General features: G+C 38.1%; 1 protein-coding gene across 5 annotated transcripts in view; it reads right to left on the reverse strand.

Moving 5' to 3' along the window:
• The window catches only part of LNPK (lunapark, ER junction formation factor), a 43,172-nt gene extending 29,470 nt beyond the window's left edge, over window positions 1–13,702 (reverse strand). For 2 of the 5 annotated variants that reach the window (XM_064451673.1, XM_064451669.1), the window contains exons 1-6: window positions 13,613–13,702; window positions 9,661–9,742; window positions 8,382–8,426; window positions 7,018–7,205; window positions 3,537–3,595; window positions 245–285 (exon numbers count right to left, since the gene is read on the reverse strand). In XM_064451673.1, the coding sequence (XP_064307743.1) occupies window positions 245–285; window positions 3,537–3,595; window positions 7,018–7,205; window positions 8,382–8,426; window positions 9,661–9,687 (360 nt within the window). In that variant the 5' untranslated portion in view covers window positions 9,688–9,742; window positions 13,613–13,702. Of the gene's footprint in view, window positions 1–244; window positions 286–3,536; window positions 3,596–7,017; window positions 7,206–8,381; window positions 8,427–9,660; window positions 9,743–12,455; window positions 12,608–13,612 lie in introns of those variants that run through there. The other 3 variants (XM_064451671.1, XM_064451672.1, XM_064451670.1) reach the window with 3 other exon arrangements.
• Window positions 13,703–26,619: the final 12,917 nt, after the last annotated feature.

Genomic DNA, 26,619 nt, shown 5'->3' on the forward strand with positions numbered 1-26,619 from the left:
AATGCTGAAACAAAAGGTTTAAGTTAAACTACAAGGAGACATTCTATTCTCATATGCAACCGGTCCTTTGTAATTTTGGTATAAGGAAAGCCTTGTGTGGTACTAGAAAACTATAAAACCAGCGGAATGATAATAGCATCACCTCCCTCCATCCTTCACCCATATTCTACAAAACAATTCAACTTGTAGAGATGCAAAAACAGTTTAGAGGACAACAACTAGCTTTTCTTGAAGGTTTACTTACTATTTTTTTCTTTTGAGATTTAAAATCTTCTAGTGCATCATCTAAAAGAAGGACATCAAACATTAGTTTTCAAATATAAGTAAGATAATTTCAACACACTAAACATTGACTTCACACTGTGACATCAGGAAGAATTATGCTTTGACCACTACCAACCCGATAACAGTAAGTAAAACTTCCATAAAATAGCTAAAGTTTTTAGGTGAAAACAAATAATTTTAATCCTGAAACTGCTTATAAATTATACCCCACTGTTATCACCTCACAGTTATAACTATTAAAAAGTTTTATGTACCATTTCTTCATTAAGCAAACCAATTCTAGACAGTGCCCTGCGTTGACCTACATTAAAACTGGTACAACAATAGACCAAATACACTTAATCTCATAAGTCAAACTACAGGAAAAAAAGCTTGAGGTTTAAATATTAATGTATCTGAGTACCAGATTTACTGACTTCAGTATTTCATGTAAGCCTCTTAACACATGCTAGTTTCAAACACCAGGTCAATTCTGAGCTTCAAATCTCAATCCATTTCACCCTTTCAATACTTTCAGACTACAGCAAAACCCCTAGTTTTGTAAGAAAAGTTACCAGGAGGTCATTTTACCATTAAACATTAAGAGACTGTTACAACTAGTAAGCACAGCACCTAACCTCTGTAAAAAGGAAGGAAAAGGTTAAATGCACATGGGGTCTTCCTTTAAGTCAATGCTAGCAGCTCAGCACTCATGGGAAACTCACTGTAATAAACCATCGCTTAATACAGAAGATATTCTCTTGATAAATCCATTTTTTACTGCCTCCTTCACAGCAAGAAGAGCTTAACGAAAGACTTTACTACTTTTTCCCCTTCTCAGCTCTACTGGACACCAGCCGTTCACTTCCTGTAAGATATAGCTATTTTTACCCATTTTTCAGTTTTTTAAAAAAAGAAAAAGCTTCATAAAAGTTCAAGAAACAAAAACAAAACCCACCAAACTAAATATATTAATAAAGATACAAAAAAAAGGTATGTACTTATGCTATACACACTTTAAAGTTACTTCAGGATCTGTACTGTTACTTGAAATTAAGGGAACACTTAACTACTTGAACTTTTACAGAACATAGAAACCCATTTTGATAGAATAAACCACTTTATTAAATTTACAAAATACTAAAACTGGGCATGTACATATTTGAAAGTTTACGCAATGAAAGGGTAACTACAACATTCCCTTATTAGTTAAGGCAAATAGGACATGGAACAAGGCCATATTTAGCACTGGACCACAGAATATAGACAATTCCAGGAATTGTGCATCTTCAAATTAATAAGGTACCTCTCTCCACCGAATTTTATTTGTATTAGAACACAACCACTCATGTAGCCCCACACAGTTTAACACTGTGACATGCACTTCAATGCAGTACCATATCATGTAGCCAAACAAATAGCACAATAGTCAGCTGTTAACAGTTACTCAAGAATCAGACGCTGCTTTTTGTGCAGAAACGCCCAGAACATCTTCAAGCATAGCCTCCCACAAAGCAATGCAATCAGTTTAAAGTGTGGGCATTTGTTTCCAATCACTTTACCTCCTGTGTTCAACAAGAACCTCATGAAACACCTGCCCCTTCAAACATGGCCAAATGGCAATTACTACAAAGTGCTCTCAAGAAACCAATATATCTCATTTTAATTAAACCTACAGGAAAAAAAATCATACTAGAGAAGTCAATACCTGCAAGATACCTCATTTATTTCCCCCAGACTTTGGGACACATCAGCGTAAGTCTTCCTCAAGAGTTGTTCGCCTAATCAGTCTTAAAAACTGAAATTCTGTAATCCCTCTACATCACCTTTCACAGTGTTTCACTAGGAATTTTCCTCATTCAGCACATGGGTCTCAAAACTGGTCTGTGCTGGTTATTCAGCATAGAGCTTTGTGGTATTAAACAATTATGTCCAGTGACCCAATGTGTTATACTAACATCTCAGAATAAAATACTTGCTTTCAGCCATGCCAGTTTGCTCTGTTAGATTTTCTCCTACTTTACTGCTCTAACTCTTGCACTGCACATTTGATTTCTCCTTTCCAAATACAGGACTTACATCTTCAAGGTGAAACACTTGATTTTTACCCAATCTCTGGAACAATGCTGAAATAATTCCTTTTAGCATTTTCTAACATCTACTAAAACCTTTTATAGACAGGTTCAACAAAAGCACTAGACTTGTTTGTATGCTAAAAACAGCAATAAAGACATTTATGCAAACTAGAAAAATACACACACATTTTTTCTTATCCAACCATGAAATGCAAATATTTATTTGCCTTAGAAATGAATCATACAGCACCACAGAATATATAGACAATTTTATTTCTACATAAAAATGTATGTCTTATGCTTGCATATCAAATGCAAATATTAAGTTTAAGAAAAATTCCAAAAGTTATGTTTAACTCGTAAGCTGTCACAAATTAAATCCATCATGTTGTTCTGCAAGTCATAAAATATAGTGTAACATTGAGGTTTTCCTGTATTACTGCTCACATCACCATGAGATATTGTTACAGGCTGGACTGATTTCAAAGAAAGTCTCAAATGAATTCTAACTACTGCAGACAAGTGCCACAGACGCAGTTTTTAGATTTTGCATTAGAATGCATCTGCATGTTCTTTAACAACTTTTTTCATATATTTGAACACCTGCTTTTTTTGTTTGTTTGTTTGTTACATGACCCAAAATTTTCCTTAGCTTTCAAAACAGCACAAAAACACCTGCTTATCCCCTTTTCCACTCAGGAAAACATAAGCATGCTTTGGAGAACTTGGGAGAGAAAAGCTATCTTGACAAATTAAACATATCTGCTATAAATCTCATACTTAAAGATAACAGGTTAAGAGTGCTGCAATACTTGCAGGATGCAAGTATTAAGGCAACTACCACTATTGCTTATATTTCCTTTCCCCTCACTCCTACTTCTACCCTACATTTTATTCTATTACACTTTGAAGCATGCGAAGATGGGAGGAAGTTACCACAATTTTGCAAGTGAAGTGAAAGATTAAGCAGTTTCCTTCGTGTTCTTTCAAGAACTGTGTGGTAGAAACAACAGCTTAGCTAATGCTACCTATTTCAGCATCAACCAAAAAAGCTACTCTTATTTTCCTGGAAGTCAAATTATCCAAAACATTTACATTTTCATAGCAAGCATCCATTCCCAACTAGCTCCATATTGCAAAACAAAAAAAAAAATAAAAACAAAGCAAATAAAAATAAATTATAGAAAAAATACTTACTATTCCTTTCTGTCCTTTTGGAAAAGAAGAAAATGAGCAGTGTCCTTATAGACCAGATTCTTTAAAAGAGAAAGAAGAATTGTATTAAAATATATTACAGTAAGCATTTCTGAAGTCATTAACAATCAGGCGTTAATGCAGAAGACTCACCAGATGAGATTTAACTTTGCAAATACAAAGAACAGAAATCTTCAAACAATATTTACACAGAAAACTAAAAATTAGTATGTCAACAAGACATCAACATTGATCTAAATAAAATCCTCCTGTCTATTAAAATTTAACCACGTATTACTATAGGCATAAGTACTAAGGAAGCAGCAGCAAGTAGCATCATCACTTGCTAAACATTCAGTGGGAACTTTATAAAAATCAAGATGTGTGCAGTTAGCTGAAGATTACTTAGTCATCACTTCTTGTTTGATAGATTTATGATGCATGTTATCCAAAAAACGAAGCTTACCACCTAAGGCCCAAAATTAAGACCTGGGAGATTTGTGGGAAGAATTAAAACCCAATGAAAACCATAAGATATAGCTATTGTACAAATGCTCTCCCAAGCAGAGTTAACTGACTTGATTCCTGGTGATTTTAGAGAGCTCTGAATCCACTCAATTTCTCTAGGGTTTCAGCTCACTTAGCTCAAACAATGAGGCAGTTTATCTGTGCTCAAGATAAAGTTAAACTGATCTATGATCATTTTACATTTGAAATATCCCTCTGCAATCATCAGGACTTCATTTGTTTTAAAGCTTAGAATTGCTTATAAAGTTGACACACTTTTCCTGACAAGTTATTCAGCCTAAGCCAAATAGCAAATCTCATACTTCAAGCCCTTCCAAGCACCTTATCCAAAACCCTTCTAGTGCCAAGCACTATATAATAAGGCCTGAAGCAGCACTGTTTCATTTAAGGAAAAAAAAGAATTCTTAAAGGCTAAAAAGGTTCTTTAAATAACAGCTAGCGAAAGAAAGCAGGCAAAAGGCTGTAAGATTTCAATCAGAGTTTCAACTTAATTCATAAGAACATCTTTTGTATTTATATAGTGGCTGCCCATTTCAAAATGCTTTCAAGTATTAACTACACAACCTGGGTTAGGGAAGTTAGACAGAACTACTGGAATGCAAGAGTAACCTATCCAAGGTCAGAGAAACAGAGACAAGTTTTACACTATTCCACATTCAAAGGTGTGCTGTAGTAACTACTTTAAGAATACAGATGTCTTTGCCTGCTTACAGAATGTAAGATGTGTCTCTTCCTGAAGTATAAAAAGAAAGAAATGCTTTGCAGGGCTTGACTTACCTTAAAGGCTATGTTACACAGGCAAAAGCCTTATTTCTTTTTTACTGTATGCTTAATAAGGAGTCTTCTACCTAAAGCTGTATTCTAAGCTAACACATATATGGTAGGACTTCATTAAATAAAACACACTTCCTCTTTAAGAACTTTGAGGTGAAAGTTTAATAGCAGACCATTTCAGACCAATTTACAAAATAAAAACATGTGTCTCAGAATCAGAACATGCAAGATGAAACAGAATATAATTCAAATGAAAATCACTTTAAGAAGAGCATCTTTCTAACATGTTAATATATTTCTTCAACTTTCCAGATATTTCAATATACTTTTAAAATTAACAATGCTATATATTCCTAGAACTTAACTCACTCAACCAGCATCAGTAACTTGCTGAGACCCTGAGGGAATGACCTAAGGCAGAGATAAGTTGGTGACTGACTGCAAGCTGCAAAAGGAAGACATATTCCAGTTTGATTAGGGCTGAAAAAGTCTCTAGAGCTATTACTGGGTGGCACCAGGCATTCCGCATTGAGTCACCTCTTGACCGAGAACAAAGACAAGCTGGCAGTTGCTTGCCATTCATATCTGCCAAAAAAACTGAAAGGGAATAGCTTAAGAGAAAAATCAGATAAACAGTGGCAAGTTGTGACAGAACAACAGTCTAATTCTAAATGCTAGTAAGCCAATATCTAATTCAGAATTTTATAGAAACCTGCCATTCAGAAAAAAGACACACACTAACAAGGATCTAGCGAATAAAAATCCAATGTGAAAATTCACACCACAGCACTAGAAGCCATCACCTTCAGTAATAAAAGTTTTCATTTCTACACTAATCCTAACACACCTAAGTGAAGGGAGGCTGGTAATACTTCCTCTTCTACAAGCCCTCCCTGCTAGAAAAAGCAAGCCTTGCATACTAACAAGAAAGGCTTTCAAATCCTTGTCTTTAAGAACAAAATCAATTCATATTGCTGCCAAAGATTAATTTGAGCTTTAATTTTGAGATTAATCCTTTCCAGTCAAGATATTGCTACCCATGTATCTTCCCCACAGGATACCATAACAGCAGCACATAAGTACATTATGCATAACACAGTATGACCTGCAAAAAGCATCTTCAAGTTTGGGGATTTTTTTTTGCATGTTATGTTATGCTGACCCACACTAATCAAACTTGTAAGAACTTAAATATTTACATTTGACTTTGCCTTTCAAGTCCATGATTTGACCATGCCCTAGCTTTGTTTTCATACAAAAGTGCTGTACAAATATGGACAGTATGTATGATGGTCGTTTCAGCAAACTAGTAAATGCACTGTGCTCCCCATCAGTAGGAAAGATGCTCAGTAGGCTGCTTCCCCTCCTTGATGATCTGGGGGAAAGGGAGGCAGGGAAGCAGCTGTTTAGTGAGGTGGGAGCCCATTTTGTTGTTTTCAGAATAGTTTTCTTAGAAAACAAAAGCCACCCATGAGGATGAGCAGCTAATCAGCTCAGTAGAACAAAAAAGTAGACAATACTTTCTCCTATTCACATCCAGTGATGTTAGGATACTTTCTGATGGAAGAAAAACAGTCAGTGGTTTTCCAGAAAAACAGCTAATTATGTAAAACTAGTCCTCAACATGTTTAGGTTGACTGCAACTTTCAAGTCACTCTGGGCTAACTGTCACCTAATATGTAAAAGCAAGTTCATTCATTCATTCTTGTACTTTTTTCCCCAATTATATGGTGGGTTAGTTGTTTGTTGGTTTTTGGTGTTTTTTGTTTGTTTTTTTTTTACATACAGGCATCATACCTTAGGTCACTTTGATATAGTAGTGTTACTTTTCCAAATAGCAGTAGAAATAAAACCTAAGATAATGCTCTTACATTACATTACCTTGCAGCTGTTCAGATACATGTCTCTCTAGCCCTAGTATGATTTTGATAAGCCAAGTAAATTTAGATGCTAACATCTTTTGATAGTAAGACTTAGTTCTACACTAAACCCAGACCCATGAGAGACATTTCCCTCAAAGAAAGTGGCTGCCTAACTATTTGAATTTATTTTACAAGAAAAAATTCAGCAAGTTATGACATTTTAAGGATTGTCAAAAGAAAACCCAAACCCCTGCCGAGATGTACTTTCCATCTCCTTTTATCAGAGACAGCAGTCAAAAAAAAAGGCCATATTTACTTACATCAACGGAAATGCAAAAAACGGAAGCGTCATAATCAGCCTTGCTGTCCATTCATCGGGAAGACACCACAAATACACAGTTAAGCAGGTGATAAGGTAAAGAAGTGAAGAGTAGAAAAGTAGCCTTCCAACCCATAGTTTCTGTTGCCTCTGATTTTTCTCTCTAAATTCTTCTAATGTCTGAATTTCCTGTAAATAAATAGGGTTCAACCTTATTAGTGAATTTAGTTGGTGGTTTTACTAAGCTGCCTTCAAGTGTTTGCTAAAATTAGCCATATCAATTTGATACTTAGAAGAGTCAAGCAGCTTTTTGATAAATGACAATATTTACCCAAAGATAACTTTCATAGCATAAATACATCACACTATTAAAGTTATGATATGGACCACTTGCACTGTATTAGCAGTAACACATCGCTGTTGGGAAGAAATATTACAAATCAGCACTTTTTCCTATTTGTAATGTGTCAGCATATTTGGGACAAGTGTAAAATGCTAATATCTTATGAATGGCAATCTTTACGATCACATGAATCACTACCAACCATACTTCATTGCCTAAAACTTTCATCAGGCACCTGTGGAATTTCAAAGGCTTCTAATACTTTTCTACTAACATGGGAAACTGCTGAAACCTCTGTCATTTCACATGTTTTCATTTCAGTATTTTCCTCACATTAAGAATGAAATCCAGAACATCTGAATGATGCTTTTGGCTTATTAATAAGTGATCAAGCAATGCTCTGCTGCATTACCATTTGACTGCATTTCAAGTGACAACAGGAGTACTCACACTTCCATTAAAAGGAAAACAAAGTATCAACAGCATATTTCAAAACAGTTAATTTCCCCATAGAGTACAGACATCTGTCACAAATTCTGGCTAAAAATCACAATTGATTACTGAACAGTCTATTCAGTTATTCTGCCCCTGACCTTACTTACTACCACTACAGTTACAACTCTTGCACTTAAAACCATACATTTTCTAATGAGCCTGATGAATGGAACTTTGCTTTCGTAACATTTTCCATTACATGGGAGTTTAACCATCACTTATAATTAAATTGTGTAATCAAGCCAACCTCACATTCATCCCCATTTCAGGCTCTCTAAATAAATATTTAAACTGTAGTTCTCACTATTATACAGTATGGTTTTTTCTTTAATGACTGATAGTAAGGGGAAAAACAGTAGCAGTCCATCTGAAACTCAAAATCTCTAGTACATCCAAATGGAATAATTATAAGAATAATTTAAAATTCCATTACAGTATTTTAACTAATGTGAAAGAAGTACATGGCCAGCAAAAAGGATGTGTATTTCTGAACAAAAATCAAACAATACCAAAAAGCAAATACATACCTTATCAATTTTTTCTAATACTTCCACAGTGGAAGGCTTTGCCTGCTTACAATGGAAAGAACAAAGATGTTAAAGTCACTAAAAAAAGTCAATGTTTTGAGGATTACTGTACATTAACAGTTTTCTAACAACAAGTCATATTCATAATAAATATATTTATCTGTTTTACATAAAGGTAAGAAGCTTTCCTGCTTTAACAGTGACAAACAGAAGGGACTGTAAGGAATCTGTTTTACAGTTGGCATGACTAAACTGAAGGCCTCTCCTACACCACAAAAGATGAAAACCTATAATGCATGTACAGCAATAATGGATATGTGGGTGGGAAGTAAAACAAGGATATAATCAACAAGTAGAGAGAATAAGCAAAACAAAGAGAATATGTACAGGAAGCCCTAACCTGAGAACTTAAGCATTTTATTACTATTCGTTCCATACAAAGACACATGCTCTAAATAAATTATAAGCAACTGCAAGTAAGTGTTATCATCTCCAGTAAAATTCCCCTTAGGAACAACTTGGAATCCACCTCCTAGAAATCTTTCCTGATTTCTGAGAAGTAAAAAGCCACTATCTTCCTCTTCCTCCATCCTTCAGGCCACAAATTCACCATACTGCATCACCAGGAAAGCCAGTTTCTTTTTATTACACAAAACTGACATTTCACCAAAAGTTTTGCCTTTAAAGGAGTTTTGTATGGCAGGCTCTGAAATCAATTAATATGTAAAGGCAAACCTAGATTTGAACAACTCACTCTTGCCAGGAGAGCAGCCAAAAACTTCACACCTCTTCCTCATAAGTTCAGTACACCATTCAATAATATACAAGCCAACAAAAACAGTTAGGAAGAGAGACATGTATAAGTAGCTACCAAAATATTTTTTAAAACAGACATAGAATGATATTCTGAACATATCCATTTTGACCTAAAACAGCAACCAATCTTTCAACTCACAGATGCTGCTCAACCTATCCCAATAAAGCACCACAAAACTATTTATATTTACAGAAAGAGTTAAAACTATATTTATATAAGTTAATGAAGCCAGTGCCAGGCCTAGTACTGCAAAGGAAATAAAGGACAGCCACATGGTTTAGGGATTTGGCAAAGAATATTTTTGGTCATTATGTCTCACTACTGGACTTTTCAGTGATATATCGAGAAAACTTAAGCACTAACATTCAACCAGCATTAAGAGTCAACAAATAGGCATTTAGAAACATGTCCTGCATACTCCCATCTTCTAGACTAAAGATATTGTTACACGATTTTACTTACCCTCCATCTTGAAATTAATCCACCCATCTTCTATTGTGGACAAGTGTTGGCAGAGCTATCAATCTTCTACAAGAATTCACAGCTAAAAGTGAAGCATTAAGCACTTAGGAGCAATCTAACAACATAGTCCAAGATTCACAAATTTATTCCAGTATCTAAAGGAATCAAAGTATCACATAAAGCATTGCCTAGTTATCTACCTACATGTTATTTTTAAATTCAGTCTTCTGTTTCACAGGCCATTTTGCAAGTCAACTGATCAGCCTTGATGTGGCCAAACTTACTTTTACTTTGGAAATATTTAACCAGAGGGAAGCCCTCAAAAACAGAGGCAGAAAATAACTGCTGAAAAAGCTACCAAAATCTTCCAGCAGAAAAACAATTTTTAAAACTTATTATTAAGCAGGATTATTTAAGAAACTGATTTCCAATTATTTCTTCTGCTGCTCATGAGCATAACTCTCAACATTCCTTTTCAGCTGTCACTCCAGGCATCCAGCATTAATATCCTAGTATTTGCAACAGAGTTCATCACCAGTAAATCTACTTCCTTTTTATGCTCTCATCAACAAGAACATACTGGATAGCACTATTGTTCTTCCTTTGTACAATCTCAAATAATCGGTTTCAGAGAGATCTCACTTGCTCTAGGAAAGCACTACATTGGCAGGTCTTCCCTGCACACAACACACAGCACAGTCACTGGCCCATCAAGTAGCCCTAAAGCAATTCCAAAGGTGCAAAAGTAGCTGACCTCACCCTACAGAAACCTGGAACCCATGGACAGCACTAATTTCATGATCTGGGTCTGGGTTCCTGAAACAAAAGTGTAGCAGCTTTCCATCAGCAGGTAGATGGAATCAAATTACTTTGAACCTTTCGATGGCAGAATTTGTCTCCAGTCACTTTATTTAGAGGTTTTTACACAGTGAATGTAAAAGTGATAGGTTCATGTCAACCCCAACAGTAAACTCATGCTCAACTCCAACTAGGGCTCAAATGTTTTTGACTCTGGAATGACTCAGTAAGACTTATTAAAACAAAGGACTGATCCAGTTAGGCAGAAATGTGATTATCTCGTTTATGGAGGTAGCTTTGGCCAAAAATTGGAAGATAAAGAAACCTATTCTCAATCCAAACTTGTTTCCAGATTGTCTGAGGCTGTCAGAACAAATTAATACAATATTGGACACACGCTGCTCACTAGCACAAATGCTACTATAGTATGGTAACCTCTTCACCTTTTAAGAAAGCCAAGGACTCCAGAACCCAGAACTATAGGCCTCGTGATTTCAAAACCCAATCCTTAAAGATAAGGAAATCCGTATTTGAAATGCCGCCAAAATGAAGCTAGAACAGATGGACAAATTAGCTCTGCTACTACCAAATTACTTACACAAAGGGGTGAGCTACAGAAAAAGCACAACTACCCCTTGGACTCCTGAGTAAATTCTTAAAACAATCACTACAACAGCAACTCACCTCAGTAAAACATCAGCAATATTTTTATTTTTCAAGAACACTAACACTGAGAATTTTATACAATTGTCACTTTGCAGTTACAGGCAAGTTTCTGCATGACAGGTATTGCAGTAGATCTGAGCAGACACTTTGTTCACAAATATTTCTACAGATACAGATAGCATCTTTATTGCAAAACAATAAAGAAAGCTACATCAAATAGCCAATCAAGAAGTTTGTAAACTTAACACCAGGGTCCCAAATCTAGTTTGCTTCCCTAGCATTGCCACCGCTGTTAAGAGCGGCGGCAGCTCTCAGGTGTGGACATACAGAGACACAGACATGCTCATGCAGCCTTTTTGTGTGCCATTTTCCTTCAGGCCATAGTTTGGGAACATCTGCAGTAGAAGTGTTAAAAGATCTTTTGGGCATCGGTTATCAGTGAGCTATTGCTGACACTGACCTTTGTCAATAATACATTTACAGTGCTATCTCTACATATGTTTTTTAAAGTATCTGGCAAATACCTGGAAGAGAAACAGGTTTGACAAGTGTCACCATGCACATAATCTTACATGAACTATGATACTGACAGGTTTTACATATGCTGCTCCGCAAGTAATACTACCAAAACCCTTCCCCAATGAGGTATTAAGGGATTAGGGCCACCAGATTCAGATTTACAGTTTAGCCACTGAATCCTTAGTTAGGAGATGGAGACTTTTCTATCATTTCTATGGAGTGCCTCAGATGTTTTCCTTCCCTCCCTTCCTTCTCTTCTTTTTGACATGACAACATAAGTAATTTTCAACTGCTTCAAACTCTCCTTGTTCCTCCTCACCTGCCACTTCACATACCTACCACTGCTGTCCTGCTGTTCACGGTAATAGCCATCCTTCCACAAGTCTCCTTTCTTCCCATGCTCTAACCAAATTACTGCACAGCACTTTTTCCTTCTGAAGACAGCATTCCTTTAGCACGGAGCTGTCCTTTCCACTCACCGAGCACTGCTGCAATTGGACTTATTTCCACAAACATTATCACTGATTTAATACACAAATAAGGTAGCTGCAACATTTCCTAGGCCCAGGCTTAAAACAGACAACAGAAGTGTTAAAAAACACTTAACATAGACACTTAAGTAAACTCTACCACCAATTTTATTACCTGACTCTCTAAAAATGTTTCCTGATAGCACCTCTCTACCCCAAATATATACAGTTTAGTTAGGAAACAGCAAAGCAAAAGTGCCACAGTAAGAGTATCAGCACAGACAAAGTTTTTATTTTGAAAGAGGGATGAATCATGAACAATTACATAAATCATCCACCAACCTATTCATCCAGATGGAGAAAATAGTTGGATGATCTCATTACACTTTTATCAAGTCAGTCTCAAATTTCTTCAAGCTTGTTGTTGATGTTTTAAGATTAAAAGCTCTCAAGAAAAATCGGTGTCTCCAAAAGAAATTTTAATAACTGACATGCTGAAATTCAAGACTGAATGACATCGAGACAAGTCATATTAAAAGAAAAAAAAAAAGTTAGAAACTAGAAATCAAGGCTTTGTGTACAGACCCATAGACCTTTCCCCTGAAGGAAGGGGGAATGCTCTTTAAATTAGTTTCTTTTGTAAAGTTCGTGATTTCATTTTATGTAAATATTTGCAGATATTTAGCATTACAAAGTAAACAAGTTCTACCTTTTGAATTGAATCTCCAGTTCTGCTCACAAAGTTCCCACCCAAAATTTATATTCTCACACAATTTACTGACCTCAGAAACTTCAACTGCAACCATAAAAGTTTCTCCAGCTGTGAGCACCGAGGACAAGGAAACAGGCAAAACAAAACTAGAGCATCACCCTCCACCGACTGCTAGCTTGTCCTAGAACCTCTCAGTTAAAACCAGATACTGAATTTTCTTCAACTTAAACTCCATTTTCACCTGTTTCTGTTCGGAAGCCTCCTATGGAGGCCCTGGGCTTTGCAGAGCCGTAATTAACAAGGCAAATCAGCTCCCACGCAGAGGCTCCAAAGCGGCGGAGCAAGGAGTGGGTGGGTAGGGCGCTATTTTCGAAGCCTGCGACAGCGGCCGCCGGCAGCCCGAGGAGAGAGCTGGCGGGCAGGGCGGAGGGCGGCAGATGTCAGCCCCGGCTCCCGCCGTTGCGGCCAGCCGGGGAAACCCCACGGCTCCCCTGCTCCTGTGCGGGCGGGAGGGAAGCCAGCCACCCGCCGCCCGCTCCCAGTGGCCTCCTTTCCCCAGGCCGCGCCTCGGCCCGCTGCCGCCCTGCTCCCCGGCGAGGCGGGAGAGGGCGTGGACACCGGCCGGCCGGCCGCCCCGCTCCGGGCCCCGGGGACGCGGGGCCCAGGGCCGGACCGCGGGCAGCGCCGGGCGCCCCACTCCCGCCGCCCCGCTCACAGCGGAGCCAGCCCCTATCGCGGAGCCGCTCGGGGCCGGGCCGGGCCGCTCCCGCCCCCCGCCAGCACGTACCTGCCACGGGCCGGACCGCACATCCCGCCGCCGCCGCCCGCCGAAGGAGGGGCCCGGCCACCGGGGCAGCACTCCCATCAGGCCCCGCGCCTCCCCGGCAGCCAATCAGCGCCTGGCTGCTCGGGGCGCGCGGGCACGGGGGCGGGGCCGGGCCGGGCCGGGCCGTGGTGTGAGGCGGGCAGCGGCTGAGGCGTGGCGGGAATGTCTGTGTGTGTGCTGCGGTCGCTGCTACTTGTTGACAGAAAAAAGAAAGTTTTAACACTAAAACCTGGGAACATGAGGATCCAACTGCCGTGTGAAGGTTTGCAGCAGCTTTCTGCCGCTCTCAGGTTGAGCCTTTGCCAATGAGCAGGTGCTGACGGGCGTCCTCCGCGGCAGGCGCTGGAGGCGCCTCAGGGTTACACAGGAAGACCGCTCTCACTGTCCCCTTCGCTCCAGTAGGCGACCGTTGAGCTTATCTGGAGAGAAGCATTTCTTTAATTTACATTGCTGGAATAGCAGTGCTCTTTCGGTGCTCTGCTTTATCAGTTCTCATATGCTGTGTCCTGTCCCGGCTAACACCCATCATCACTTGTCCTATGACAAAAGGGCTGAGGAACAGAGAATACTTGCTCTGTTTGCACTGTATTTCTCACATGGTCTTCAGTGCCCTGGCTCAGAAGTTTTACCACTATGGCTACACAAGTGGGAGCATGTGCACAGATGTGGAAGGAAGTCCTTCCCAACCTGTCCTGAAGTAGAAATTCCCATGCAGAAGCTGCATACCTTTAGCTGACCCTGCATTATTGAACTTGTCATATGTAACAATGCATTGTAACACACCCTGTAAATGTTGGGGGTTTTCCAGTAGTGGTGGGTTGACCCTGGCCAGCAGGTAAACACCCACACAGCCTCCTCACTCCCCCTCTGTGGGGTGGAGGAGAGTCTAGGAAGAGTAAAAGTAAGAAAGCTTGTGGGTTGGGTTAAAAGAGAGTTTAGTAAGTGAAGGAAAGAAAAAAGCAATGCGGGGGAAATAACTTGCCACCTCCCACAAGCAGACCAATGCCCGGCCAGTCTTAAAGCAATTGTTTACCCTGGAAGACAAAACCCCCCACCTTCTTATTCTGCTACCCCAGTTTTATTGCTGAGCATGGTGTTATATGGTATGGCATATCCCCTTGGCCAATTTGGATCTGCTGTCCTGACTGCCTCCCCTCCCAACTTCTTGCCCAGCCCCAGCCTGCTCACTGAGGGAGCATAGCATGAAAAAGAGAAAGCCTTGACACTGTGCAAGTACTGTTCAGCAATGGCCAAATCATTGCTGTATTATCAGTGCTGTTTTAGTCACAAAATCCAAAACACAGCAGCATACAGACTGCTATAAAGAAAGTCGACTCCATCCCAGCCAGACGCAGTACAACAATTTTAAAACTAATGTAAATCTGAACAGAATAGGCAAGGCTTTTAGGCCAGGTGAGGACAAACAAGATATTCCACCACCTTTTCAGGCAACACAGTCAGCTTCAAGCTTTAAGTAGTAGGACTGCTGAGCCTGATCATCTGCTAGGCGTTCATTCTTAGTTTTGGCATTGGGAAATCAATTTGTTTAGTTTTTGGCAGTGTTCAGAGTGAATCTTGCTACTCTACATTATTAACTAGTTTCAATATCAGCTAAGCGACAACTTCAGCTGCAAATCATAGTCTAGAAAGGGCTTCAAGTAAGTTAATTCAAGGCAAAAGTAAAATTACAGCCTTCAATGCAGCACCACTGACTCCACTAGAAATGCTCTGCTATAAGGTACAGAGGTCAAAACTGTAACCTATGTCTACAGCTTTATTTTCCTCACTGAGACCTAGACTGTTCCTTCCTTTCCAAGTGAAAAAAGACTTGGTAACTAAGCCTTTCGTTTGCTTCAGCTTGCACTCTAGAGCCAAACCTGCTTAAATCCTTGTAGCAATGACTATTCCTCTGCTGCAAGGATGTCTTCCTTTTTGGTTTCAGATGAAATGCAGCTATAGTCCACTCCGAGTTTTGATACTTCAATGTGGTGTGTTGCTGGAAAGAAGCTGATTTAACCCTTCATCTTTAAGCTAACATTTTTAAGCATACAAACATCTTTTTCCATGGTCTAGCATAGTATCCACTTAAAGTAAACCCAAATAATAATGATACCATATTTAAATGCTTTTTAAATGTTATAGCAAATACTGGCATCTCCAAGAATCTTCTCCTTTTTTTTTTTTCCAGAATTGTCATAACCTTTTCCAGATTACCACAAAATCCAGCCCTGATTCAGGGCTGAACCAGAATTGTGAGGAAGATCCCAGGCTGTACTCATGTCCTTAGGCCCTGTTATAGAATTGATTTTTATGCAGGCCTCCTCCATGAAGTTCTAATCACTGCTATACAATTATGAACCTATTTAACTGGTAGTTTTAAAAAGGTGTTATTAGCTACCATTATTGAACTTTACATGCAGATAAGTCTCTCAGCTTTGTGATATTATATGATACCATGCAGCTACCACTTTGCTTCAGAGCCAAGACTACCTAAAACAAGAAATGGTGCCCATGTAGCTGGTGAGAATAAAACTATAACTTTGAATCAGTCAGCCTAAAATTTTCATTAGTGTGGTTCAAAACTGTGCCCTGGAGAGTATCTAAAACTCTAAATAAATACCTTTCAAAATCCTTCAGTATCAGTGGGATTGGTGTTTAACCTGATTCTGCGTAACTACTCTAAAGGCAGAGTACCTCTCCAGAATTTTCCCCAGCATCATAGATAGCATTTAGCGCTTTCAGTCCCTCTATATGCAGAACACTGAACAATTAGCAATAAACTTTTTTTATAATGTTTTGGTCTCACACCCTAAGACTGTTCTGCCTTCAAAAACAGTTTTCCCATTATAACACTCAAAACACTCACATATGTTAGGAATATATGTAGCCTAGTAGTCTGATTTATTTTTCTAAATTAATATATGGTCCTATACATCCTTAGGAAAATCCTATCAGCTTTGCTGATTTGTGTTTACTTGAGGTTTTTAATTAGACTTCTGAAGTATGTGCAGCATTCTCTTAAAGTGGTCCCTTTTGGACTTCTCTGGCTAGATAGGACATGTAGTTTGAGTCATTTAGATGATGGGAGAATTTAGATGTTGAAACAGAACCATTGTCTACATTGCAAATGGAGATGTCATTGCAGCAGATGAGGGTACGTAGATAGCTTTAACATCACAAACACTGCTACCCATACCATTATTGACTATGGTCTGCATGTGCTGCCATCCCACTAGTTTTTTCACCACATGGTTAGTCAATGAAGTTTGAGAATTAGGTGCTGCTCTGTGCTGCATTGCTCAGACCAACACTGGGGTACTGTGCCCCGGTTACTCTGCTTCAGTCAGCCATTCTGTGCTCATTGCTGTACACCACAGGGGATTCCTCAAGAGCACAGTTTTGCTTCAGGCCAGTTCCTCGCGCCCCATGGGCACCTCAGTGATTAACGCAAGCCTGAGCTGTCATGGACACAGTCCAGGCACTCCTCACTGTGGCTCTGCTTTCCACTGCAAAGCTACTCTACCGCCACTGGTGGAATGGATTTGGTGTCAGCATCTGGATTGCTGCAGCATCCTTACATCCCATCCTCAGCTGAATGTACCTCAGCCAGTGGTGTTAGCATAAGCCAAAACTGAATCAAGCCAACAATGGATCACGTTTCTTGCGGCCTGGACTCTGTTTCCTCTGCATCTTGATCAGAATCGGTGCATGCTGGCACTTTAGGAGTAACACACACATAGTAATTAATACACATTTATGAATGTTCTGTGTAATTGAGCTTTGGTTTAAAAAAAAAAAGTTAACAATAATATATTTGATAAAGCAATATAGGAACTTTTTTTTTTCCAAATCAGGAAAATACATACATAATTAATAACTTCCTTGTGTGGACATATCTGTTACATCAAACCTGCACTTTACTCTTAACTGACATGAGTGATAGCAATGACTCCAGACTATTTTCTTGTCTTGTTGCAAGTTTCAGCTAGGTCTGGGACTGGGAAAAGATCTAAAGAACATTTTTCAGATTACAATGGACAGACAGAGCCCTCGTAGAGGGAACTGGTGAGCTAGAAAGACTTCAGGCCTGAAGCCATGAGGCAGATATAACTTGGAAGCTGCAAGAAAGGCTTAAAAACAGATTAACCAAATAAACTGTGTTTCATTCATGATATTTTAATCATTTCAAAGCATACAAAAAGGTGGTGTTCCTGAGGTGGGGTGACTTTCATGCCGTATTTTGGTACGATGTTCTTTAGAAACAAGCTCTGCAACAGCAGCACTGAGGAAGGTATCATAGCTTTGATTTAATTTTTTACATGCAATAGTATATGCTTCTTTTGATTTTCTCATCAAACTGTAATATTTGCAGTGACAGATGTCTGTATTCTTACAGTTGACTCTTATTCCCTGAGCTTTTCGGTGTTTTATCATGGAGGGCATTTCAGTGCTGCAGCACTTTAATGAAGTCCTTTTGTGCTGGTTTTGTCTGGGGTAGCATTAATTTTCTTCACAGTAGCTCATATGGGGCTATGTTTTGGATTTATGCTGAAAACAATGTTGATAACAGAGGGCTGTTTTCATTATTGCCGAGCAGTGCTTACACGGAGTCAAGGCATTTTCTGCTTCCCACCCCACCAGCGAGCAGGCTGGGAGTGCACAAGGAGCTGGGAGGGGACACAGCTGGGACAGCTGACCCCAACTGACCAAAGCAATATTTCACACCATGTGACATCATGCTCAGCATGTAAAGCTGGGGGAGAAGAAGGAAAGGGGGTATGTTCAGAGTTATGGTGTCTGTCTTCCCAAGTAACCATTACACATGATGGAGCCCTGGAGATGGCTGAACACCTGCCTGCCGATGGGAAGTAGTGAATGAATTCCTTGTTTTGTTTTGCTTGTGGGCACAGCTTTTGCTTTACCTATTAAACCGTCTTTATCTCGACCCACGAGTTTTCTCACTTTTACTCTTCCAATTCTCTCCCCCATCCCACTGGGTGGGGAGTGAGTGAGCAGCTTTGTGGGGCTTAGTTGCTGGCTGGGGTTAAACCATGATATCTTTGCATCTGACTCTAGATAATAAATTATTACCTGAAAAAGTAATGCATAATTCATCAGGCCAAAAGATATCATTTCAAGTGAATGGTTCATACAAAAATCTTTTAACAGTTGCATACGATCATCAGAAAAAGCCAAGATGAACTTTTCCATTCCATAAATTATTCTTGTTGTGATTAACACCTTTGCTTTTGATTAATAATAACTATTATTAATATTATTATTACTATTATTGACTATTGCTTTTGCTATTGCCATCACTATTACTGTCACTGTTGCTGTTACTGTTGCTATTGCTATTACTATATAACTATTAGTATTACTTATTAGTAGTACAATTATTACTATTATTATTTTGCTGATTATTGTTCTATGGCAAAAAAATGTAAATATTTAAAAGCTTTAAATCAAGAAAACCTCTTTGTGTCCTAAACCTCTTTGTTAATAGCCTAGAGTGCAAACTTTCTATCCTTGAAAGACCATGAAGTTTAAAGCCAGGATGGCAGTCTCATCCTCATTTGAGTACTATAAATCTCTGACAGTGTGTTTAGGAACATGGTTAAACTTTGGATTATTTTTGTGGCACAATGAATCAGGAAAGTGATTTCTCATAAAACACTGAAATGTATGTGTTTGTTCTGTCATTAAGATCTCATGAACAAACAGAAGAAGCTAGTGTGAAATTGTCACATGAGAAGCAGAAAGATGGTTTTGCCTCTATTTGAGATAAGTTATGCTTCAAATAATGTATGAAGTTTTAGAAGCAGTTATTATACACATATAAGTGCATTCCCTTCCCTGATAGGCATGACTTCAAGCTTCTGACTCTTTAATGGTTATAATGAGTAATACATGTTTATAGTTAGAAAAATGACTGTATAAACAATAACTCAATGTTCTGTAAAAAAACATACTAAATCAATTTTCCCTAGTCTCCAAATGAAAGCATGATTATTCTCACTGAAAGTATTTGAGCTGTACTAATACCTAAGTCAGCTATATTATTTTTGCTTCCCGGAGCCGTTTGCTCTTTAAACAAATTAGGGTTCTGATTCAACAGGATTCCTCCTCTTTAATAAACACATAAGTACATCCTTAAATTTTATTAACATCTATTTCCTTAAAGCTAAACAAAATAAAGAATGCTTTTCAATAGCCTTTTTAATATGGTCGTGCCTACTGGGCAAAGTGGGAACTAACCCAAAAAATGAGGGCCAAATTATGAAGTAATTTGAATGAAACTCCTGTTGACCTTAAGAGGACTTTTACTTGATTAAGAATAATGGAATTTGGAACCAAGTAAATGTGATTTAAGGGGCAAATGAGAATGTGCTGTTCTTACTGCAGCAAGCCTCCCTTCGAGGGCGCTGCATGTGTGTGCAGAGCACAGACCAGTGTGGGAACGGTATCCCGTTTCTATTCAACCTGACTGCATTTTAGTGCTTTCTTATTAGTCAAGCTGGAGGAGACAGGCAATGAGAAGGAAAGTCCTAATTAGTACATATATTTTGCTTTTGATAACTGCTGAAAATGGTAGATAGAACATTACCTACATTAAATGCATTTCATACATACTCCTGATTGCTACAAGAGCTTACTGTAATGAAGTATTAAATTTACATATAAAATTGTTTTCAGCAAAGTACCGAGAACTGGATCTGCTAATAAGCTTTGTCCTGGTTGGAAACCAAACGGAACCGTGGAGTCCCAGAATGCCAGAAATAGGACAATAAATATTTTTGGCACAGTTTCAAAGGTGCACAGTGCCAGACATAGACATGTAAAAATATGGCAAGCTCTACAAAGATTATAAAAGAAATAAAATCACAGTTCGTAATTCATATAATCATGTTAAATAGCAGGCTTATAAACCAATTCATATAATAAAATCCACATGTAAAAGTATCTGTGATTTCATTCAGTTAAAGATGACAAGTATTAGAGCTCCCCTTGCAAGCAAATATATATCTTGCAAGCTGAAGGACAATGAACAACAGTTGCTTTGTGTTCATGTTTAATGTTGTAACCTCTGTTAGTCTTTTCACACACATGATTTTCAAACAACTTTTCAAAGAATGTGAAATTTGAAAGCATTCAGAATTTCAGAACATATTTCAGCTACTGAGTATCTTTTACCACAACTATTACTGCTTCTAGTTTAGATAATTTAAGATCTGAATTTAATCCCTCCACATGCAAAACTCCCAGGCAACATGATGTTTTCATAGTGTGTCATACTAGCAAACGTCTGAAACAGAGCTTGAATTACTTATATTAGAACAATGTCAAAAATATTAACTTTCTTAAAATATATGTATTTCATTAAATACATATAGGAGATGGACAAAAAGCAGAATTTCTCCTGTAATCACCCCAATGACCTCAAAGGATAGGATTCAAGGTCATTCTAAGCCTGCTTTGGCTACGCAGAGGTGCTTAGGTAAAATTAATGTCTTGGATTTTAAAAACACACCTGGGAACTGCCATTTTGGAATAGTGAGTTGGGTTTGTATTGCACATTTTTGGGGTACTCTCCATGTTCCGGTTATGAACTGACCTATAGTCAACCAACCAGTGAAACGTAAGGCCAATAATAAAGCTGTAATGAGCCAAAGGTAAAGTGCAGATGGGAAACTGGGGATGAGAAAAATCTGAAATAAAACTTCAGTTCTCTAGACAAAACAAACCAGAATAAAATGTGCTAGAAAAGGCTCAATTTCCAGCACAAGTAGCACATCGAGTCCTACTAAGAATAAAGGAGGTTACAAGAAAATAGAAATAGCATGTAGTAAAGTCTAGGATTTTTGCTTTAGGGCAAAACATATATTTGTGTTATGTCTGACTTATTTTATTAAGTAATATACATTTATCAATACTAGATCATCTCTTTCATGCCAGAAAAGCAGAAAAATATACTATAATGCATTTCATGCATGTCGGTAATTTTAATTCTTTATGAAGGATAGTCATTCTACACATTCATTTAATTACCTTCACTTTAAGACAGATAGATGCTAATCCTGAACATCTTAACCTAAGGTACAATGAACACTTACTTATTCTCATTTTGCTAGGTGCTTGTCTTAGCAATTTGTTCTTCAAAACCTCACAACCTCCCTTCATTTTCACAGAAGATCTAATACCATAGTGCACTTGAGAAGATCAGTGAAAAATAACAGTATTTGGTACATTACTAATAAAACAGTATTGTCGTATTGATGGCTCACCTGCCATTTGTTTCTTTCCCTATATTTAAGATGTAAACAGTTTGGTGCTGTCTCTGTTTTATGCTTGAATGACTCACGGCTAGCAAATTGGTCCTGAGATTCCTAGAAAATTCCACAGTGTAACTATCCATCTCCTATTCAGTAAAGTAACATACTAAATTATACCTATCTGATATATGTATTGACAAATCATAAGCTTTCGTGTTTGGCTTGTTTGCTTACACTTTGATTTACCAAGAAAACTTTCAGAAAGATTTTGTGGGTTCAGGTGAGATACTGCAAGGGATCTAATTTTCAGAAAGTACTAACTGTCTAACCTTTTAAAATCAAGTCTCTTTAAAATGGCTTGGGCTGGGCATCCAAGAGCAGCGGAATCCATCCATACTTGTTAGGTATTTTTTTAATCTTGACTTATGCATCTTCCTATTTTTTCTATTTTTTTAGGAAAATAACTTCTGATATATGCAAATTATTTTTCACTTTTTCTTGTATTATAACTAAAAAATAACAGTAAAAATAAGTCACAGCATTATTGCTGAGAAAAGTGCAGGCACCACACATATTTCTAACAATCTATAAATGCATTCCTACAAACTTGTTTATTGGATAAGTCTGGCCATAAATTGGCCAGGACACAGAACTTTATATGAAAAGAGCAGAACATTGGACAAAAACATTATAAGTCCACAGTATTAGATTTAAAGTAAAGTAACCACAAACTCCTAAACATGTATCCCAAAACTCACAATCTTTGTAATGAAAGGAAAAGACCACATCATATAACTGTCTTAGCCAGGCAATTCGGCATTTAACTTGTTTATTTTTCAGTTAAACAAAATCCAAATATCTCTGGGGAAGACAATGCTAATAACAAACATAACCACATAAGCTTTGTATATGAAATTCAATTTTAGCTTTAGTAGGGCCTGTCAAATTGGAAATTGTAGTAAAAAGCCAATAAACCTTAATCAAATTCTATCACACAGATTTTGGGCATTTTGTTTTTACCCAGTTTGTTCCAGAATTTCTAGTCTGATCTTGAGTCCTGAAATACTTGCGTATTCCTTTGATATTATTCTTAGCTTTTCAAGTAATTTACCATACTTTTTAATAAGGAAATTCCACCTTAATAGAAGAAACCCTGCTTGATGAGCACATTTGAGAAAATGAAGAATATTTGCCTTTTGTTTTTCTGGTGCTGTTAAGAATTTTCTTTAGTATATTATTCCCTACTGGTAGAACAGCTATTGATTTCCCTAAGAGTAGGACAGCTTACTCGTGGAATAGCCACCTGCAGTCTGCTGATTTTAAAGCTCTCCTGAAGACACTTCTTTAGCATCATTTTCAAAAGTCTGTGCATTGACATCTATTTGTTAAATTAATTTTTATATATCCGAAATAATTATTTGATTCTTCACTCTGTGATTAACTGCTTTTATTCAACTGAGGTAATCTTTTGTTCTTTAACACGTGCTTTCTTAATTTAGAATTTACCTCTTCTCTATTGTTTAAGTGTTGGATGAAATTAGACCCTAATCCTTCATCTGAGTCTAAGTGGGATAGTTTAGCTGCATGCTTCCCCAGAACTTTAGTAGGGTACTTCACATAATGCAGGACTGAGACCTGATTCCCTCTGATACTTTTGTGACACAAATCTCCTTAATTACTTGGCAATTTTAATCTATTCTTTCTATCCTTGCCCTTCACAATTTTTGCAGACTAGCAGAGTTGCAAGACAGCATATGTTTTTTTTTTATTTGCCATTGCTGCTGTATAATCTGAGCTGTGCATTGGTCCAGGAGATTGTTCTGTTCATCTAATTTTATAATACCCATGCCTTCTAAAGTGTCCGCTTGTGTTGGGTGCCATGGTGAAGAAATCCCAGATTCTGACATTTAAGGATGAGGGGACTACATAAAGCATTGAGGGAAAGCAGTTAGAACTGGAAATGTTAAGCATGTAAAGAATGGTGGGCTCATCTGCTCTAAAGCCTTCCTTGGGCATTCAGATGTTTCCTCACCATCTCATTGCTTTACTAAAAGGCTTTTCAGTTATTAACTTAAGTCACACTGCATATGTTTTCACATTTTGAGCTAAATTCTGTCTTCAGATGAACACAACCTGTGTCCCACAACCAACTCTTTGGCTTCAGCAGAATTTTGAACAAGGCCATCTACATGCTGTGGACAAAGTTTCTGCCTTGACTGAAATCATGGGAAAAGTTATCATAAGCTTCCAAAAATGCCATGAAGGCAAGAGATAGCAGCATCCCCATTCTTTACCCCAGGTCTCAAACAAGAGAAAGGGCACATCACTGGTACTCATAATCGTGACAGCACTCATGGCATACATGAAATATTTTGCTTTGCAAAAGTATCTGTGTCTCAACCACTTGCAGATCGACCAACCAACAGTTCCTTCAGCTCATATTGCATCTCCCACAAAGTCATTTCACCTGATCATGAAAGCAGACAGCAGCATGGGAGGAACAGAGGGGGGGACCCCTCCATCCACAGCCTCAAAACCACACCAGTGCCATCGGACTCATGATACTGATCCACCCACTTTGGGCCTGAGCTGGACTTGCCCTCTTATGATCAAACACTACAAGGGAGACGCTCATCTCCATGTCAGAAGCAGGTCTGTTATGAGGAGCTGATATCTGATTCATTCTATTTTTAAAATCTTTGTCTTTGAAATGAGACTTCAATGATCCACCCAGCTGCATACAATTAGGAGCAGCAGCTTGGCATAATAGGGTGAGGAACTTTTAAGGGGTGTTTATAGGTTGAAAGCATCAACCTCTCTTTTAAATTAAAGACACAGTAGAAGAAATAGTAAGCACTAAAAGATAATTCAGAGTGCCCTTAGAAGAAGCTTAGTTATCCCTGAAGCTTCAAAACACCAGGCTTTTGGAAGACCTCTCTGTTCCAGAGTGGGAAACTACTCTCTAAAATCTTACTCTGAGAAAAAAAAAAAAAAAAAAAAAAGATGCACTAGCATTTTTTAGCTGCTTGGAAGGTTAAAAACATTCCAGCAAAAGGGTCTAGGTTGAAGTACGTGAGCAAAAACAAATATTTCTCCATAAAATGGCTACACTAGCATAAAGAGGAATACTTAGTAGGCTTAAGGTGGGAATTTAGGGAATAGTATTTTTTTTGCTTTTTTTAACAGGAAATACTGTTTAGGCGTTTTATATAGGGGGTTCTGCATTTGTGAAGGGATAATTTGCTCTAAAATATGTGGGCAACCAGCCTAAATTCTCTAATTGAGTAGTTTGCTTATAACCCCAGGCCATTAGGTGAATGTAAACTATTACAGGCTTAGTAAGAAAATAGTCCCATTAGGATTTTTGTATTTGTATGTGGTTGTGGGTTAGTGTGACTGTTTCCAAAATGGTGGATTAATGAAAAGGTCTTTTTTTCTGAGTTTGCAAATACCCGTTTTGAAATACCCACACTCAAATTAAGCTGAAGAGTTCTTTTTTTCTGTTAAAAAATACCAGATCAAGGCTTGACTATTACTTCCAGTGTGAGTTATCTAGGATAAATCACAGGTACGTTTGCAATCTTTAAAAAATAAATATTCCTGCAGAAATACCTAATCCAGTTTTTCCCCATATTTCTTAAACTCTCCTTAATTTTAAGTGCCAGCTATTAGTGCAATAATAAAAGTCCTCTATCCTATGAGAGAACAGTGGTCTTTTTGGAAGTGTAAGTATTTAGCCTTCATGCTTTGTACACGTACTTCAATTGCTAATGTTAAGATGTCACACAGGCTGCTCGTAGAGCTATATTTCTATAAGGAAGGAGACAACTTTATGTGCAACTTCTTTTATACCGCTAGTATTAAATTTCGTACTTTTCACTACATAACACATCTCTCTTTTCCTGTTCTCAGGCAAACTTTAGCCTATCACATTTTATTTTCCATGGCAACTGTATGTACATAATATTGTAAGGTATTAAGACGAGAAAACATAGCTTTAATTAAAAGTAACGGGAATCAACGACCTACCTATAAACACATTACAAGTCAGCCCTAAATTGACTGATAACTTCCAGCATCCAGCCTGCTTCCCACAAAACATCAGAACCAAGAGTTATGAGAAACTCTCAAGTCTATGGAATAAGAAAAGCCCTGTAATAGCTTTGGTGCAGAAGAAAGTAAAGAAAAAGTACTTGTGTCAATGGTACCTAAACCCCGAGGGGCAAGTGTGACCACAGAGGCAAGCAGTTCTCCAGATGAAGTGAAGGAGGCATGCAAGTGTAGCTCAGCATCCCTTGGATCCTGGAAAATATTCACCTATCAAAAGAAATGCCAGGTCTGAAGACTGCCACAGTTTTCACATGAATTGGGGAGTTTATCAATATAATAGGACTGGAAGGATTAAAAGAGAAGCAGAGATCAGAATATTTTGCATCCAGCCAAGTAAAGCTGAAGCAAAATGTTGGAAAAGGAAGCTACACACTGAAAAAAGGGTGGTATTGCGACTTACACATAATCTGGTTGCTCAGGGGATTAGAGGAAATAACCCCAAGAGTAGCTTCCTATAGAATTAAGAAACTATGTAAAGGGGATTGATTAAAAATAGAATGGACGCATAGCTTGTTCTGCTTTCTTACGGTGTCAAAATATTGTAACTTGTTGCTGTTTTCCAATTATATCAGCAATATAAGGGAT

This window comes from Phalacrocorax carbo, chromosome 5, assembly GCF_963921805.1.
Source record: "Phalacrocorax carbo chromosome 5, bPhaCar2.1, whole genome shotgun sequence".
In the NCBI taxonomy this organism is placed as follows: Eukaryota; Metazoa; Chordata; class Aves; order Suliformes; family Phalacrocoracidae; genus Phalacrocorax; species Phalacrocorax carbo.